General features: G+C 40.3%; 1 protein-coding gene across 1 annotated transcript in view; it reads right to left on the reverse strand.

The window, feature by feature from the left end:
• Positions 1-12,412, reverse strand: part of drd4b (dopamine receptor D4b) — a 30,951-nt gene extending 18,539 nt beyond the window's left edge. The window contains exons 1-3 of the mRNA XM_046032127.1: positions 12,119-12,412; positions 9,600-9,712; positions 6,258-6,853 (exon numbers count right to left, since the gene is read on the reverse strand). Of these exons, the coding sequence (XP_045888083.1) occupies positions 6,258-6,853; positions 9,600-9,712; positions 12,119-12,367 (958 nt within the window). The 5' untranslated portion in view covers positions 12,368-12,412. The remainder of the gene's footprint in view (positions 1-6,257; positions 6,854-9,599; positions 9,713-12,118) is intronic.
• Positions 12,413-15,997: the final 3,585 nt, after the last annotated feature.

The following is a 15,997-nucleotide window of genomic DNA, read 5'->3' on the forward strand; positions in this document are numbered from 1 at the left end:
GTCTTGCTGAAAATAAAAACACTGCACAAGTAACTTCTTTTCAGCACTAATATCAACAACAGATAGCAACAACAGTTAACATAACTACTCAAATAGAGGCAAACGTAATCAGGTAACTAAAGATTTAATTAACTCAATTAAATGCTTTGAGTCTTTGGAGACTGCAGTCTTTTTACATTGAAAGTTCAGTGTCTGGAACATGTCACACTTGGGTGAGACAGGGGTTTTCCTTTTTGATGTGGTAATAAAACAAAGAATAAGGTCAGTTGCCACGGAAACGTGTGTGTGGGGGGCCAGTTTTGATAGGCTGTTCAGGGAAATGCCAATGGCTGGTTCGTGTCCCTTTGTCAGTTTAACAGTCAGGCCCCGCGTTATCAGCTTCGGAATCAAAAAGGTGCCAGTTTTATGGTCGGGATAGCACTTAGAGAAAGCAACTTTGACCCCTCCCCATCTTCTCAGGGGAGGAGAAAGGAATTTAGAGTAGCTCCAGATTTATTCAATATAAAATGCACAAATCCACATCGTTGTTCACTACAATATATATATATATATATAATTTTGTACAAATAAAGCTTCTGAGGGTGAATTAACACAGGCTGTTCCAAGTGTTTTCAAATTGGAACAACTGTAGAAAGGATTCATTTCAGCAATGAAAATAAATGAAGCCGTTCTGAAGTTGATGCAAAAACAAATTTCAGCTGTCCCAATTTGTAAACATCCTGTGTTAATACACCCTCAGAAGCTTTATTTGTACAATATTGCAACTAAAAATGCAATTAATGTGATGAATGTTATACATGTTATATATAATATTTATGAAGGAAGACAGCACATTTGGTCATCGGTTGATCCTACAGTGAAATAATTAACGAAACTCCTTCATTTAATTGTTAACTTTATATCTCTAAAAATCTCTATTTTGCTGATGTACATATTGTTTTGCTGCTTGCTTTTGTACCATTTAAGGCTTTTCACTGGACTTAAACTACTTATATTTCAATAACAAAAATGGGGGTGTTATAAAACGTTTGACCTGTAGTGCATGTCAAATAACAACTCTACTGTAAGATTATTTAATATCTACAGACATGTGAGTTTCCAAGCCAGTTTGTGTGTGTTGCTGCCTTAAACCTTGTTAATTCCCCTCCCTCCCACTAATGTGGATGTTTCAGCTTCACTGTACATAATGATGTATGCGTGCAGAGTTTGTCTTCACATTTATCTACAGAAAGTGCTCACCTAAAATCTCTGTTCAGCACCTGGATGTACCTGCAGGATTTATGACATCACAGCTGGTTTGAAGCCAATCTAAGTGTGATGTGAAAATCAGTGCACAAACGCTGACAATGAGATTTTCAGTTAAGTAGACTTAACTTAAATTGTTTCGAGGGAAAAAAACATATCAGGCAGCTGAGTATATATGTCTTACAACATGTCAGGAGTCTTTAATAGGGGTGTGACTACTAAAATTTCTTACCAAGGTGAAAAGGTGTCTCATGATATCAGCATCACGGCGTGTGAGGGTGAAATTAGCATAGAAGATTCCCACGACACTTTTAAATCGTTTGTTTGGCAGCATTTTGGGTACCCAGTGGAAAGAATAAGATACAAACAATATGTAAAGCAACATTTCAAAATGCACCTGCATTGTTTTGCATTCTGTGACTTTCAGAGGAATGAAAGACTATTTGAAGAGTACACATATCATGTACTTCAGTATATGTACAGATATCCTTGCTAAATATTACTAAATTACTAAAAGCAGAAGTCTTCAATTTAACCTGAAGTATCAAATGTAAAAAGCACTATTAGTATGGTTATGTTTGTCAGGGGGTTGTCAAGTTCCTCAGTTAAGTGTGTGTGTCAGATAGGGATGGGTATCGAGTAGCGAAAACTGCAGCTGCAGCTGTGGCTGATGTCAGATGTAGTCTGTGTGATCAGCTGGATGTGCAGATTCTCTTTTACTCTGTTTCCTTCTTTAGACTCTTAAGTGCAGTGTTTAACAGACTCCTTACTCGTTTTCTACTTTTTTAGAGGATGTTTGCGACCCACCACTAAAGGAAATAGCACTGGCGGAGATCTTTCAATTCAGTTTATTAATCAAAAGTTAATAAAATAATTCTCCATGGCTGACTTTCAGCAAATGTATGGAAAATTTAACTTAAATTTGTTTTCCACAACTCATTTAAATACAACATCTGAGGATGACCTAAGTAGGATGAGGAGCGATCTGATACAATTTCCCAATAAGGCGGTTTTTGAAAACTTGTCCTTAACAAAAACAAAAAAATAGCAAGGTATCGAATGAAGTACTCTATTAATATTGGTATCAAACGATACCCAACCCTAGTGGTAGACGAAGTATTCAGATCCTTTATGTCCTTTGTGTGTGTAAAAATCTTACATTGTAAAGTAACTGAAGCTGTCAGATGAAAGTCGTGAAGTAAAAAGTACAATATCTCCCTCTGAGATGTGGTGGAGTAGAAGTAGGCATGAAAAACAAACAACAAGTACAGTACAGGTTCCTCAAATTTGTCTGTAAGTACAGTACTTGAGTAAATGTACTTAGTTACTGTCCCCCACTGGTCTTTAGGTATGTCTTGTGATTGTAAAATATTCAAGAGGTTTTTATAGGAGGAAAAAACAATATGAAAGACAAAGATGATAAAAGATTGATGGATATTTTATGTTCTTGTGCTGTTTACCTCTGCAGACCACAGATAGTTGTTTTCTTATTGATGACGTGATTGAATAGAACCCGCTTATGCTCTGCAGTTGAGGCTTTACGCTGCATGTTGAACGTCTTTCTTGTTGCAAGTAGAATTAGTGTTTTATGTTCTGCTGGACGTGACTAAAGTTGACTGAAAATCTGCTGAGCACTGCAGTTTGAACACATGTGTTGCAGTAGTAAGTTAAACTACTTTTTTTAAATACTGCATATACTGCATGTAGTGAGTAATCCGTGGTGGGTCATTGGTCCAAACAGTAAACCAATCAGAACCTTTCCTACAGTCTGTGTGCAGGAGAGAGACGGTGTGACTGTAATCATGTGTTGCATAATAATTGGATTGGGGGCTTGAAGCTATAATGGCGCTGCTTGTTGAGAGACAGCCAGTCAGAGGTGACGATTTTATCTTGTGACCTGCATGAACCTCAGCAGCCTCACACCTAACTGAGAAGCAACACAAACATGAATTAAATTGTAGGGGAAAAAACTATTTTATTAAATATAATTTATCTTCTGATTGATTAATACCACACACAAGTGTGCAATTACTTACAACTGCTGCAGTGCCAATTTTAAACATGGTAGCAGGGTAGTAATTACCATATTGAACTGTACAGCACTAAAACACCTCACCTACTCATCAGCACTCCACAGCAGCAATTTTATTTTCATTTCCTGCTTCAGTGAATAAACAGAAAACTGAAATATAAAATTGGCGATAATGAAAGGTAGATAAAGACTCTTCTGGCACAATGCCTTTTGACAACAAAAGGAAATATTATACACATTTATTTTGAAAACTCACTCATTCACCAAATACTGAATTTAAATGAGTATCTTGTTTCTCTCTGAATAGAAACCCAATGATTTTCTTACAAATATTAAAGAAACCAAAAGAAATGTTTGGTTTTTTTTTGGCTCTTAGAATTCCATTTATGTAAGTAATGAAGCCCTTAAGAACATGAGACACCAAAGCTGCCTGACCTCCAATCAACAATCACTTTTAGATATTACGCAGAACCAGTTGGATTGATGAGATAACTGTTCAGACCCGCCAAGCAATAAGTGGATGTTCACACTGAAACAGCCCCGTGTTGACTCATCTTGAACATAACGGATCCAATCTAATGTGATTTGGAGCTAACTGACTGCACTCATTTATACATTTCTGTGTCATCCTCTTTCTCCTGGCCTAACAAAGCAAGTCAGATAGGTGTCGGTGAAGGTGAACAATCCTGCAGCTCTGTATCGGCCTAAATCCGTAAGCCACTTTTGAGGGATTCAATCACATTTGAAAGATTAGCCCACATATGATGTTTACTCGGAAATACGACACAATACTAAATATAAAGATGCTTTTGAGGGGATGAAGTTTAAGCTCGAAGTAAAGAGTGTAAATGCACTTACACGTGTTTGATTGGCCACAACAGAACTTTCCCGAATGGCGTTATTTTTCCCTGTTAAGTGGTCCCATTGAAATTAAGGAGGGGGCCGCATTTTTTCACACAGTGCTGTTGTCTGCCTGAACCGGTCTGACACAATGTGACGTCGTCCTGCATGGTTAGCCAATCAAATACGTGGTGTTTCTACTATTAATTAGTTTCAATCAGAGATAAAACCATTCTCATCTCGGATAAGACGCATGCCTTTGGTGTGAGAGACCTGGGTTCAGTTCCCCACTGTGACACATCCATCAATGTGTCCCTGAGCAAGACACTTAAACCCTAGTTGCTCCAGAGGCGTGCGACCTCTGACATATAAAAAAACAGATAATAAGCCTTCAAATTCACAGATCGATCAATCCAGCAGGACTTCCTGGACTGTATTTCATGTGTCACTAGTACCTGAAATAAATAATAATAAATAAATGTGGTTGTTTTCGGTCTGAACGCCATCTTAAACATGAAAATGCAAATGAATAAGTGCAGTAATGAGCTTCAAATGAGGGTGAAATCATCTGAAAGTACAAAGCTTCATGTAATTGCCTTCAGTTGTTGCAATCCATGTTGTGATGTAACATCACGATAGTTTTCCAAACTTAAAAACCCTTAAAAATTAGATTCGTACATAGCTGTCATGACTCTGCAAAGGCTGCACAATCCTTTTCTGTAAATGCATTATTTTATTAATAGAAACTGCTTTGATAATCTGCATCTGCAAAAACAAAGAAGAAAAATCGGATGCTTTTGCTAGATTTGTTTTCATAAGTGAAGTACAAAATTAACCTCATCTTGCAGTGTTAAGAAGTCCTTTCAAATCTCATGGATTAACCAGCCAAACGTTCCACAGTCCACCAAACTGAATTCAAATCTGTTTATGAGACATCCAGCAAACAAAACACACATTCAACCTAACACGTCAAATTGTTTGTTGTCACAGCTTACAAGTAGAAGTAGACATGACTACTGAACCATTTTTCAGATGATGGACCAGCTTCACCAAATTTGCAACATGAGATAATTTCCTTTCGGGTAAATTTTGAAACCTTTCACTAATGTTATATATTATCTGATCTGTGTGTAAGGGTGAAATTATGCTTCTCTGGAGATTCATGTAAACAGTTTTGTGAGCCTCCACAGAGAAGGGTGTTACGGGTAACCACAGGTCACGCACACCTCCCAAATCTCTACAACACATTGTGAGGTCCTGCACGTCAAGCAAGCATCCTGTCAGAGTTTGGGCGTTCACACCAGTATAGTACTTCCACAAGTGAACTCCAAGCAGAGCCGACGAAGCTTAATTCCTCTTCAGGTCACTTAATATTATCAACCAATCTTATCACCGACAAAGTCCACTGAGTTCTCTTGCACTGCGTTAAGGCTGCGCTGGGGCTGCCGGAGCTAATCGCGGCCTTTCTAGTCAAGGCTTGTGAAGCAAGTGTTATCATTTCTACGTCCACGAGTACGTGAGGGACTGCTATGGTCCGCGTGATGAAAAAAAAGTCATCATAAGGTGTACGCATAGGCTCCCAATTTTTGTGACGCTACAAGGGCACCAACTGATCTACTGCGCATGTGTGTAACAACTCCAGAAAGTAGTATAAACAGAAGTAGTCCGTGACGTCCGCAGCTGTCCGGGTACGCATTCGCTTTGAAGTACATTCGAAGGCTCGAGTGTCAAGCTGCACAGAGCGGATCAAACAAGGCAGAACGTCGGACACAAAAGGGCATCGGAGAATCAGTGACACTGATTTCCTTTTCCTGATTTCTTTGTTTTCCTCACTTTGTGGTTTGATAAATGTGACTGCTTCCTACTTGACACATACTTTATACCCTCTATCTGAATGTGTTCGAACGGCCCCTGAAGCAAGACAAAGTCAGCTCTAAGTGCAGGGCATTAAGTGTAATCAGTTGCCTGGGAGGTACAAATATAGTTTAAAACTTGAAAGGGTGTGTTGTGGAAAGTGTCTGATAGTAGGGATAGGGATTAAAACATGATAAATCTTCTTTCACTATATTTAGATTGAGTTGTCATAGCTGTTGTGAGTCCTATGAGCTCTGATTGGAGGAGAGGGAGAACATGAACTCACCTACTACGACAGGTAGCACCTTCATGGCTTTCCTCTCCCTGTTGTTGATCTTGGCTCCCTTCTTCTTGTGCAGCTGTTGGCTGAACGTCAGTGTGGGCACTGAGTTCTCTCTGTACTGCCGAGGATAAGGAATCTCCTGCTGCATATAGTCGTCCGTGTCATCCAGCCGAGACTGGGCCAAGTCCCTCTCGATGATCCTGGGTAGAGGCATGGGCAGAGGCCCGGGGATGGTGCCTGTCAGCGGGGGGAGGGTGGTAGTGACGGCTGCATGCTGCAACTTCCTGCAGGCCTCGATGCTGCTGCGCAGTTTGACCTTACGAGCCTCCTCCCAGTGTCGCAGCCCACGGAAAATACCAAAGTAGAGCAGTACCATGATGGGACAGGGGATGAAAAAGGAGCAGACTGAGGAATAGACCACATAGTTGTTATCCTCCAGTTTGCACTCGCTGGGGTCGCGGTCAGGCACGTTGTTGATGCCAAACATGACTGGTGAGGCCACAGCCAGGGCCAGCAGCCAGGTAGCCGACAGCAGGATGAGCTGACGGTGGTCCACATGTTTGCGGTTGTAATTTAGGGGTATGGACACTGCAATAAACCTACAGAACAATGAAGAAGGTTTAAACAAAGAATCGAATAGACTAACCTGATGTAAAATCGGTTACCTACTACATAATCGGTCAGGTATGGTTTTGTCAGTAATACCGAATAGTTCAAACAATGTCCTGGTCGAATACATTTGTTGTTCTTAGGCTGAGTTCCAATCAAACCAAAATAGATGAATTTTTAATGAAATTATTAAAAAACTGCCCGAATCAGCATCTGTTCCCAGGCCGTCCTCACCAGGAAACCGGCAGTATAGGTTGATTATTATTTAGCTTAATATGACCCATATTTACGTTTTTTTGTTAATCTGCAACCTTTAGTGACAGAAGAAGACAGGTGACGTAGTACAAAAAGTGACAAAGGCCGTGTAAGGAGGGGGTGCGGTGGATGGATGTGTCAAGTAAACTCAGGACATTTACTCAGGAGACCGAGGTTCGAGTCCCGTGTGACAGAAAATCACAAGTGACATTTTTTAAGTTCAGTAACACTCCACTGAAATGGCTCTTCTGTCTGTAACAGAAGCCCTAGGGTCAGCTAAAGCTGCAGCCCAATCCTCAGTTCTTATCCTGCTTGACCTATCAGCTGCGTTTGACACAGTAAACCACAGGATCCTGCTATCCGCTCTCTCAGCAATGGGCATCTCGAGTAAAGCACTCCTGTGGTTCGAATCCTACCTCTCGGGGCGTTCCTACAATGTTTTGTGGCAAGGACAATTATCCTCCTCCCACTGGCTCTCCACTGGGTGCCCCAAGGCTCAGTGCTAGGGCCCCTTCTCTTCTCAATTTACACCACCTCACTGGGGCCGATCATTTGCTCGCACGGCTTCTCTTACCACTGCTACGCAGACGATACGCAACTCTACCTATCCTTCCCGCCAGGCGATCCCACCGTCTCGGCGCGGATCACGGACTGTCTCTCGGACATATCTGCATGGATGAAGGCTTGCCACCTTCAACTAAACCTCTCTAAGACTGAGCTCTTGGTCATTCTAGCCAAGCAATCTATCCACCATAACATCAAACTACAAATTGACTCCTCAACCATCACTCCAACCAAGATGGTGAGAAACTTTGGTGTCATGATTGATGACCAGCTGTCTTTTTCAGACCATGTTGCTGCTGTCTCTCGGTCACGCCGCTTTGCTCTATACAACCTAAGGAAAATCAGGCCCTACCTCACTCAGTACACCACCCAGCTTCTGGTACAGGCCATGGTTATCTCTCGCATCGACTATTGCAATGCCCTCCTAGCAGGTCATCCAGCTTATGCGGTGAAACCCTTACAAATTGTTCAGAATGCAGCAGCGCGTCTGTTTTTTGATCAGCCCAAAAAGACTCATGTCACTCCATTACTCAGTGACCTCCACTGGCTCCCCGGGGCCTCCAGAATCAAATTCAAGTCACTAATGCTGCATACAGAGTGAGTACTGGGTCTGCACCCATCTACCTAAACTCCATAATACAAACTTATGTTCCTTCTCAGCTACTACGCTCCTCCAACGAACGCCGCCTGGCTCTGCCATCCCTTCACACAAAGCAATCCCAGTCCCGGCTATTCTCATCTGTGACACCACGATGGTGGAACGAGCTACCACACGCCATCAGAGCAGGGGCGTCCCTCTCTAACTTCAAGAAGCTCTTGAAAACTCATCTCTTCTAAGAACACTTCCTCTTATAACACCTCTAACTCCTAACCTCTAACATGCACTTCCTGTGCTCTTCTTCTTCTATCCCCTACAATGATCTTGTATTGATTGCACTTTCTGTTAACTCTTACTTCCTTCCCTAGGTATTTACCCCATTGATGTGATATGTACTATGAGCTCTTACTAGTATTTATTGCTGCTCTTACTAGTATGTATTGTCAGTTGTAGATCTGTATTTGATGCTCTGTTGATGCTTGAATGTTGTTCCTCAAATGTAAGTCGCTTTGGATAAAAGCGCCTGCCAAATGAGTAAATGTAAATGCAACAATGTTTTGTAGATGACTTATGTAATATACTTATTTGAACCCAAACCACGATCTTTTACCAATCCTAACCAAGTGGTTTTGTTGCCAAAAAAAGTTCCAAACGCTTCACAACATTTACCATGACTTAAACGTCACATGACTTGCATATCATTCGTCCGGAACGCTGACCGCTGGACTGGTACTTGCCAACACTCATATGTTGTTTTGGGACACTTGACAATCGTCCTATTTAGTTATTTAGATATGTTGTTTCTCATGTGTTACAATCAGGTTTTGTAATCACCTATTTGGATCAGCGTTTTAGTAAAGTGAAGGAATTCGCTTTACCTCTTGATCAATTTGGTGAATTTAATTTTGACTAATGGACTGCTCATCATGCCTTCATCAAAGCTCTAATAAAAGCTTCAAAAGGAAATGTGAGCAGTTTTGATTTTTGCTTTTTTAATGCTGGACCGCCACCTTTTTTCTTTACAGTCTCTGCATTGCAGTTCTTTTTTAAAGCAGAACATCCAAAAGAGAACAATTGACTGCACTAGAGCTGAGCAGGATTTTAGTTTTCAAAGTTAACTAGAATAATTAAACACTGTATCTGCTGTCTGAGTCATTTCTGGATCAATTCTAGCCTTGTTCTGAAACTCACCCTCCCACCACTGCTTTTCTCATTCCCTTCCTCCATTAGCTTCCAAAGTAAAACCAAACTGAAGCTGTCCGTCATGTGACAGCAGAGGGATGATTCATATCTTTATATAAAACTTGACACACACATACCTGTCCACGCTGATGGCACAGAGGTTGAATATGGATGCGGTGCAGAGCATCACATCCATGGTCATCAGGCTATCACACATCAGCATGTTCAACGACCAAACTCCACCCTGAAACTGCACACACATACACAGAAAGAAACACACAAACACCGACTCATTAGCTGCCCCAAATCCGAGTGTAAATACGTCTAATCCTCTTGTGCTTGCATCACTGCAGCTCAGTGTTAAGACAAACATTCCTCCTGTGAAACACAACTCTGTCCGTCCACTTTCTCCTCTCATGACTTCTCTCCAGGTGAACATGGAAAGGTTTTAACTTTCAGACTGACTTTTCTAATCCAGTGAGTGCATGCAGACTAACCACCGGTGTCATACTCAGTAGGTTAAATGGCTGCAATCACTGGCACAGGTAACAAGATCACAAATGCGGCTCATTAAGGAGAGCTTAAGGGGAAGCCTCAGCAGGACATCTCTGAGCCACAGAGATATTTAGACAGGCAAGCAGGCAGGTGGCTTTTAATACTTTAAGAAGCCCTGTATGACTCATTTTAAGCCTTTTATTACCTGGAAATATTGTGATTTATACCTCTCCTAATAACCAGTATGAACCTCCAGCGTCTCCCTTGTCATTAGTTAATCCTGATTAAAGAGGCGAGAGACCGCACAGCTCAGTACTTGATGGTCTTTCCTCTATTTTGTGTAATGATGAACTGGCTCTGGTAGGTGTAATGGGTAACCTTCCCTGATCAGATTAGTCCAAGCGTTGATCCTTTTTATAATTTTAATCAGGATATGTAAAATACTTGGTTTTACCTGAGAATTGTGAGAATTATAAGACCCCAATCCACGTAAACGTGTGGTTTTTACACACAAAAAACACTGTTGTACAGTGTAACATACCCGCAGGTGTTAGGTGTGATACAGGCTGCTGTCATGGATGAATTATGGCACAATGGGTTCCTGGGCACAGACATGGGGAAGGCCCCCCCTCCTAGATGGGAGCAATACACCCAGAAAGAAACTGCACAACTGCATGTTTCGAGTCAGTGTTGTCTTGCATCTCTTTCTAGTTATTTTGAGGTTCTTTGTAGTCGTTTAGCATCTCTTTGTAGTCATTTTGCATCTCTTTTGGAGTCGTTTTATTGTCATTTCAAAGAGATGCAAAATGATGAAATACGACTACAAAGACACTCAAATTGACTACGAGCGCAAAACAACTATAAAGACACTGAAAATGACTTTGTAGTCGTTTTGCATCTCTTCATTTCTTGCAATTTGAGGTTCTTTACAAAGAGATGCAAAACGATTACAAAGAACCTCAAAGTGACTACAATGAGATGCAAAACAACTACAAAGACACTGAAAATGACTACAAAGAGATACAAAACGACTGCAGTCATTTTCAGTGTCTTTAAAGTTGTTTTGCGCTCAATGTAGTCAATTTTTAGTTTCTTTATAGTCGTACTTCACCTCATTGTAATAATTTAGCATCTCATAGTCATTTTCAGTGTCTCTAGTCGTTTTCCATCATTTTGCATCTCTTAGTAGTCGTATTTTATCTCTTTTGTAGTAATTTCGGATCTCTTTCTAGTCATTTTGAGGTTCTTTGTAGTCGTTTTGCATCATTTTGCATTTCTTTGTAGTTGTTTTAATTCGTCTTTGTAGTCGTATTTCATGTTTTTGTAGTGATTTTGCATCTCTTTCTAGTCATTTAGAGGTTCTTTGTAGTCATTTTTAGTGTCTCTGTAGTCATTTTGCCTCTCTTTGTGGTTGTTTTCTGTCTCTGTGGTCAATGTGCACATCTTTTGGCCATTTTGCCTGGTTTGGTGTCGTTTGGCGCATCTTTGCGGTTATTTGGCATGTGTTTGTAGTCGTTTTACACTTAGTAGGTAGGTAGGTACATTTATTGTCACAATATGACAGGTTATAGAATGAAATTGAGCTTTGTAACCCCCTTCTGCTACATAGCAAACAATATACATTAATACAGAAGCAATTATAAAAATGTTAAACAGAAATAAACAATATTCAATGATCAATGGAGCAGTGCTGAGGATGAATCTGAGTTTAATAGCTTGGGGGAAAAACTGCTCTACAGTCTGGTGGTGCGGCAGCAGAAACTTCTATATCTCTTCCCAGAAGGCAGCAGGGTGAACAGGCTGTGGCTGGGTGGGTGCTGTCTCTCATTCTACTTTGTGGTGGTTTTGAGGTTAGTAGTTTTGAGTCTCTTCGAGGTTATTTTGTGTGTCTGGTTTTGTGTGTCTTTGTAGTCACTTCGTGTGTTTTTGTAGGTGATGCTGAACTTCAGTATTTCTTAAGCTCTTAAATTTATCATGTTTTCTCGAAATATTACTTTATTATTTTATCTACAATGGCCCTTAATCCGCCGGTGTATTGATACTTACTGCACAGATATTAAGTACAACAGCACACTATACAGAATGCGCCCTGTGGCCCCTGGGTTTGTACCCGGTAGGCTCCCTCAGTCATCCATCTGGGCTACTGTAGATCGGCGCTTACCTCTGCGTAAACGAAGAGCGGCAGAACCAGCACTGCCAACAGCAAGTCTGCAAACGCCAAACTGACTATGAAGTAGTTTGTAGTCGTTTTTAAAGCCTTCTCCAAGTACACGCTGAGGCACACAAGCACGTTTCCACCGGTGATAATCACAATCAGCAAAATCCCAAATATAAGCGCTGGGAAATTGTAGTTGGTGGCCGCAGCCGCCGGCAGCGTGTCGTTGTTAAAATCCGTGGAGATGTCCGACATCGTCGCCGGTGTGACGCCGCGCGCAGCAGACTGACGGGCTCCTTGTCCGACGAAGAACGACTCTCTTCGGAGTAGTTTTCATCTATGAGCCGTGTCCAGCAGCCCTGAGACAGGTAACAGCGTGACAGGTGAAGTCTGTGAGAGTTTTCCCGTAAGGACGCTCATCTGAAGCGTTCAGACTCCGCACTGAGCCCCGTGCGCTCCGCTCTCCAAACGCAAAGCCGCGCAGCTCACTGTAACCACATTCTGCTTTATCCGCCGTATCCAGCCCTTGTTTCACTTTTCTTTTACATTTACTGGGCGGATTCGGCCAAAGTCCTGTAGCATTATGTGGATCAGTGTCCCTATCGTCTTCTCAGCCTGCTCCTAAAAGAATAAATTAGCACAGTGGACGAATCAGAAGGCGACGGCTTAAATCCATCCGCACAAATCTGCTTACTGAAGCTCTGCTGTTCGCTTTGTGTTAACAGTCACAGCAGGATAAAGAATCAGCGGTTTGACCAGAATAACGAACAGTCTGAAATCAGCTGGACGCAAAATCATTTCAGGGGAATGTTGTTGTTTTTTTGTTCCAGCGTGAGTTTGGATAAAGCTGGGCTAAATGAAACCATACATTTTTAGACCTCTTGGGAAAACTCAACTCATTTTCAATGTGAAGCAAGTCTAAAAGGTGAAATGCATTGAACTGTTGAAACTGTAGTTACATGTAACCTACATCTAAACCCTGATCTTAAAAAAAACCTTTTAAACCAAACCCCGGTTTTAATGCGTAAATGACATCAATTGTGGTCAGTATCCTTTAGTGGATGAACATTACATGTTTTAGTAAAAATAACTAACACCACACTGTAAAAGTACTCCAATTAAGTAAAGTCCTGCATTTAAACAGTGGTGGATGAAGTATGCAGGTCCTTTACTTAAGTAAAAGTACTAATACATCACTGTAAAAATAATCTGTTTTAAGAAAGAGTACTGCATTGAAAATTTTACTTAAGTAAAAGTGTGTAAATATAATCAGGAAAATGCACTTAAAGTATTAAAATCAGATTCAGAAATCAGAATCAGAAATACTTTATTTGTTCCCAAGGGGAAATTCTTATGTCACAGTTGTGTCACCTCAAGACATAAAGCAATAGAAATAATAATAGAAGTTGGTAGGTAAATATATTAATATTGAAAGTATAAATGATATGTATGGATATGTAATAATATTTACATTAATGACAGAATTGTGATGAACAGTAGTTCATCAGAATTGCAGCAGAGAATATTGCACAGAATGTGAGGTATTGCGCTAGAATGTCCAGTTTAACAACGAAACTAAGGGTCCCTGTGTCAGACACTTTGAGCAAGGAGTTAAAAAGTTTGATGGCCACAGGCAGGAATGTAAAGTACTCACTGCAGAAAGAAAAATATGTCCCTTATGGCTGTTATACTATATTATATATCAGTAGATTGTTACTCCTCATGCATTAATGTAAAAGCAGGATTTTACTGCTGAAGTTGTTTTTTATCAGACTGCAATTAATGATTATTTTCATAATGGATTAATCTGCTGATTATTTTCTCCAATAATCGATTGTAAAAATTAGGAAAATAGTGGGAAATGTTGTCACAATTACACAGATCCCAAAGTGACATATTCATAATGCTTGTTTTGTCAGTCTAAACATAAAAAAAAATAAAAAATACATACAAGTAATCAGAAAGAAAAGCAACATCTTCACATTTGTGAATCATGAAATGTTTTACATAAAAATAATTACAGAAAAATGACCAAAATATTTGCCAATAAAATTTCTGTCAATCGACAAATGTTGGGTAGTAAAATTATAATAAAATTTTTTTTAAAACTCTTCATATGTTTTGTTTGTAAACAGCTTAGGTTATAAAGTAACTGAATCGTCAGATAAATGAAGTAAAAAGTACAATATCTCCCTCTGAGATGTAGCGTAGAAGTAGAAAGTGGCATGAAAAGATAATACTCAAGTAAAGTACAGTTTACTCTAATTTGTACTTAAGTGCAGTACTTGAGTAAATGTACTTACTGCCTGTCAAACACTGCATCACATCACCACCATGGTAAAAGACTGACATAAAACATGCAACATGCAATTGAGCAGTAGTACTAGACCTACCGCTGCTAATGTTAAATGGAGACTCATCATTTTCCAGTCCCACCTTAAGACCCATCTCTTCTCCTCTGCCTGTCCCTAGCTGTATTTTTTTTAATGTTTTTGTCATGTTTCTTTATCTGCTCTGTAAAGTGACTTTGAGTTCGTGAAAAGCGCTATACAAATTCAATTTAATATTATTATTATTATTATTATTACTATCATTCTACTGCTAATACGACTGTTACTCCTTTATTTCAACTTCTGCTGTTATTCTACTACCGTTCTACTACTATTTTACTACCACTGCTATTCTACTACTACTTGTTAGGGTTGTGCATCTTCACTAGTCTCACGATTCGATTTGATTACGATTATCAGGTCAACGACCCGATTGAATTTGATATCTCGATGCATTCAAAGTGTTTATTGTTTCTCTGTACACTGAAATTCTTAATTCTTAGTCCACATCAAAGGCCTACAATAAAAGTAAAATGCATATAATATATATAATATATGTATAAATAAAAATATAAACGATAAATAGAGATAGAAAATAAACTTCAAATATAAAAAGTGTAAACATCAGACATAAAAAAAATATATACACTTTGTCGTTGTGCAGGCAGACGAATTAACTTTTATGCAACTGATAATAATATACATGTGGAAATTGTGCATGGAGCAATAGTGCAATTAACATGGTGCAGTGTAAAGATGGGCATGATTATGGAGTCCACATGTGAACTGTTTAGGAGTCTGATGGCAGTGGGGAAGAAAGAGTTCTTCAGTCGTGTAGTCCTACATTTCACACTTCTGTACTTCTGGCCCGAGGGTAGAAGTGTGAACAGTTCGTGCTGGGGGTGGGCGGGATCCTTGATAATGGAGGCAGCTCCCCTGTGGACTCTTTGATGGTAGATACTCTGCAGGGATCGTAGTGGAGTCCTGGTGATCTTTTCAGCTGTCTTCATCCCTCTCTGCAGGCGCTTGCGGCCCATAGCAGTAGTGCTGCCACACCACACGGTAACGCAGCTGGTCAGAATGCTCTCAACAGTGCACCTGTAGAAGTTGCTGAGGATCTTAGGTGACATACCGAACTTCCTCTGTCTCCTCAGGAAGTACAGCTTCTTGACCAGCTGTGTGGAGTTCAGTGTCCAAGTGAGGTCATCGCTGATGTGGACGCCCAGATATTTGAGGCTGCTCACGCTTTCTACCTCAAGCTCCCGGATGAATAATGGCTGATGAGTTCTCCTCTCCGTCCTCATGTCCACTATTATTTCCTTTGTCTTGTCACTATTAAGGGTGAGGTTGTTATCCTCGCACCATTCCACCAGGCTGGCCAGCGCCCTCCTGTAGTCTGCTTCGTGATAAAGATGCATTTTTCTCACATTTCGATTACTTGGTTCTTTTGAAAAAGCCGATAATCCTAAACCTGTAACAATCCAACAGGTAGTAATGACATGCAGCTTTTTAATGTTACTTCATTTAAATGTTGATAACATTGCATAGCATTATT

The sequence above is a fragment of the Micropterus dolomieu genome, linkage group LG20, assembly GCF_021292245.1.
Source record: "Micropterus dolomieu isolate WLL.071019.BEF.003 ecotype Adirondacks linkage group LG20, ASM2129224v1, whole genome shotgun sequence".
NCBI lineage: Eukaryota > Metazoa > Chordata > Actinopteri > Centrarchiformes > Centrarchidae > Micropterus > Micropterus dolomieu.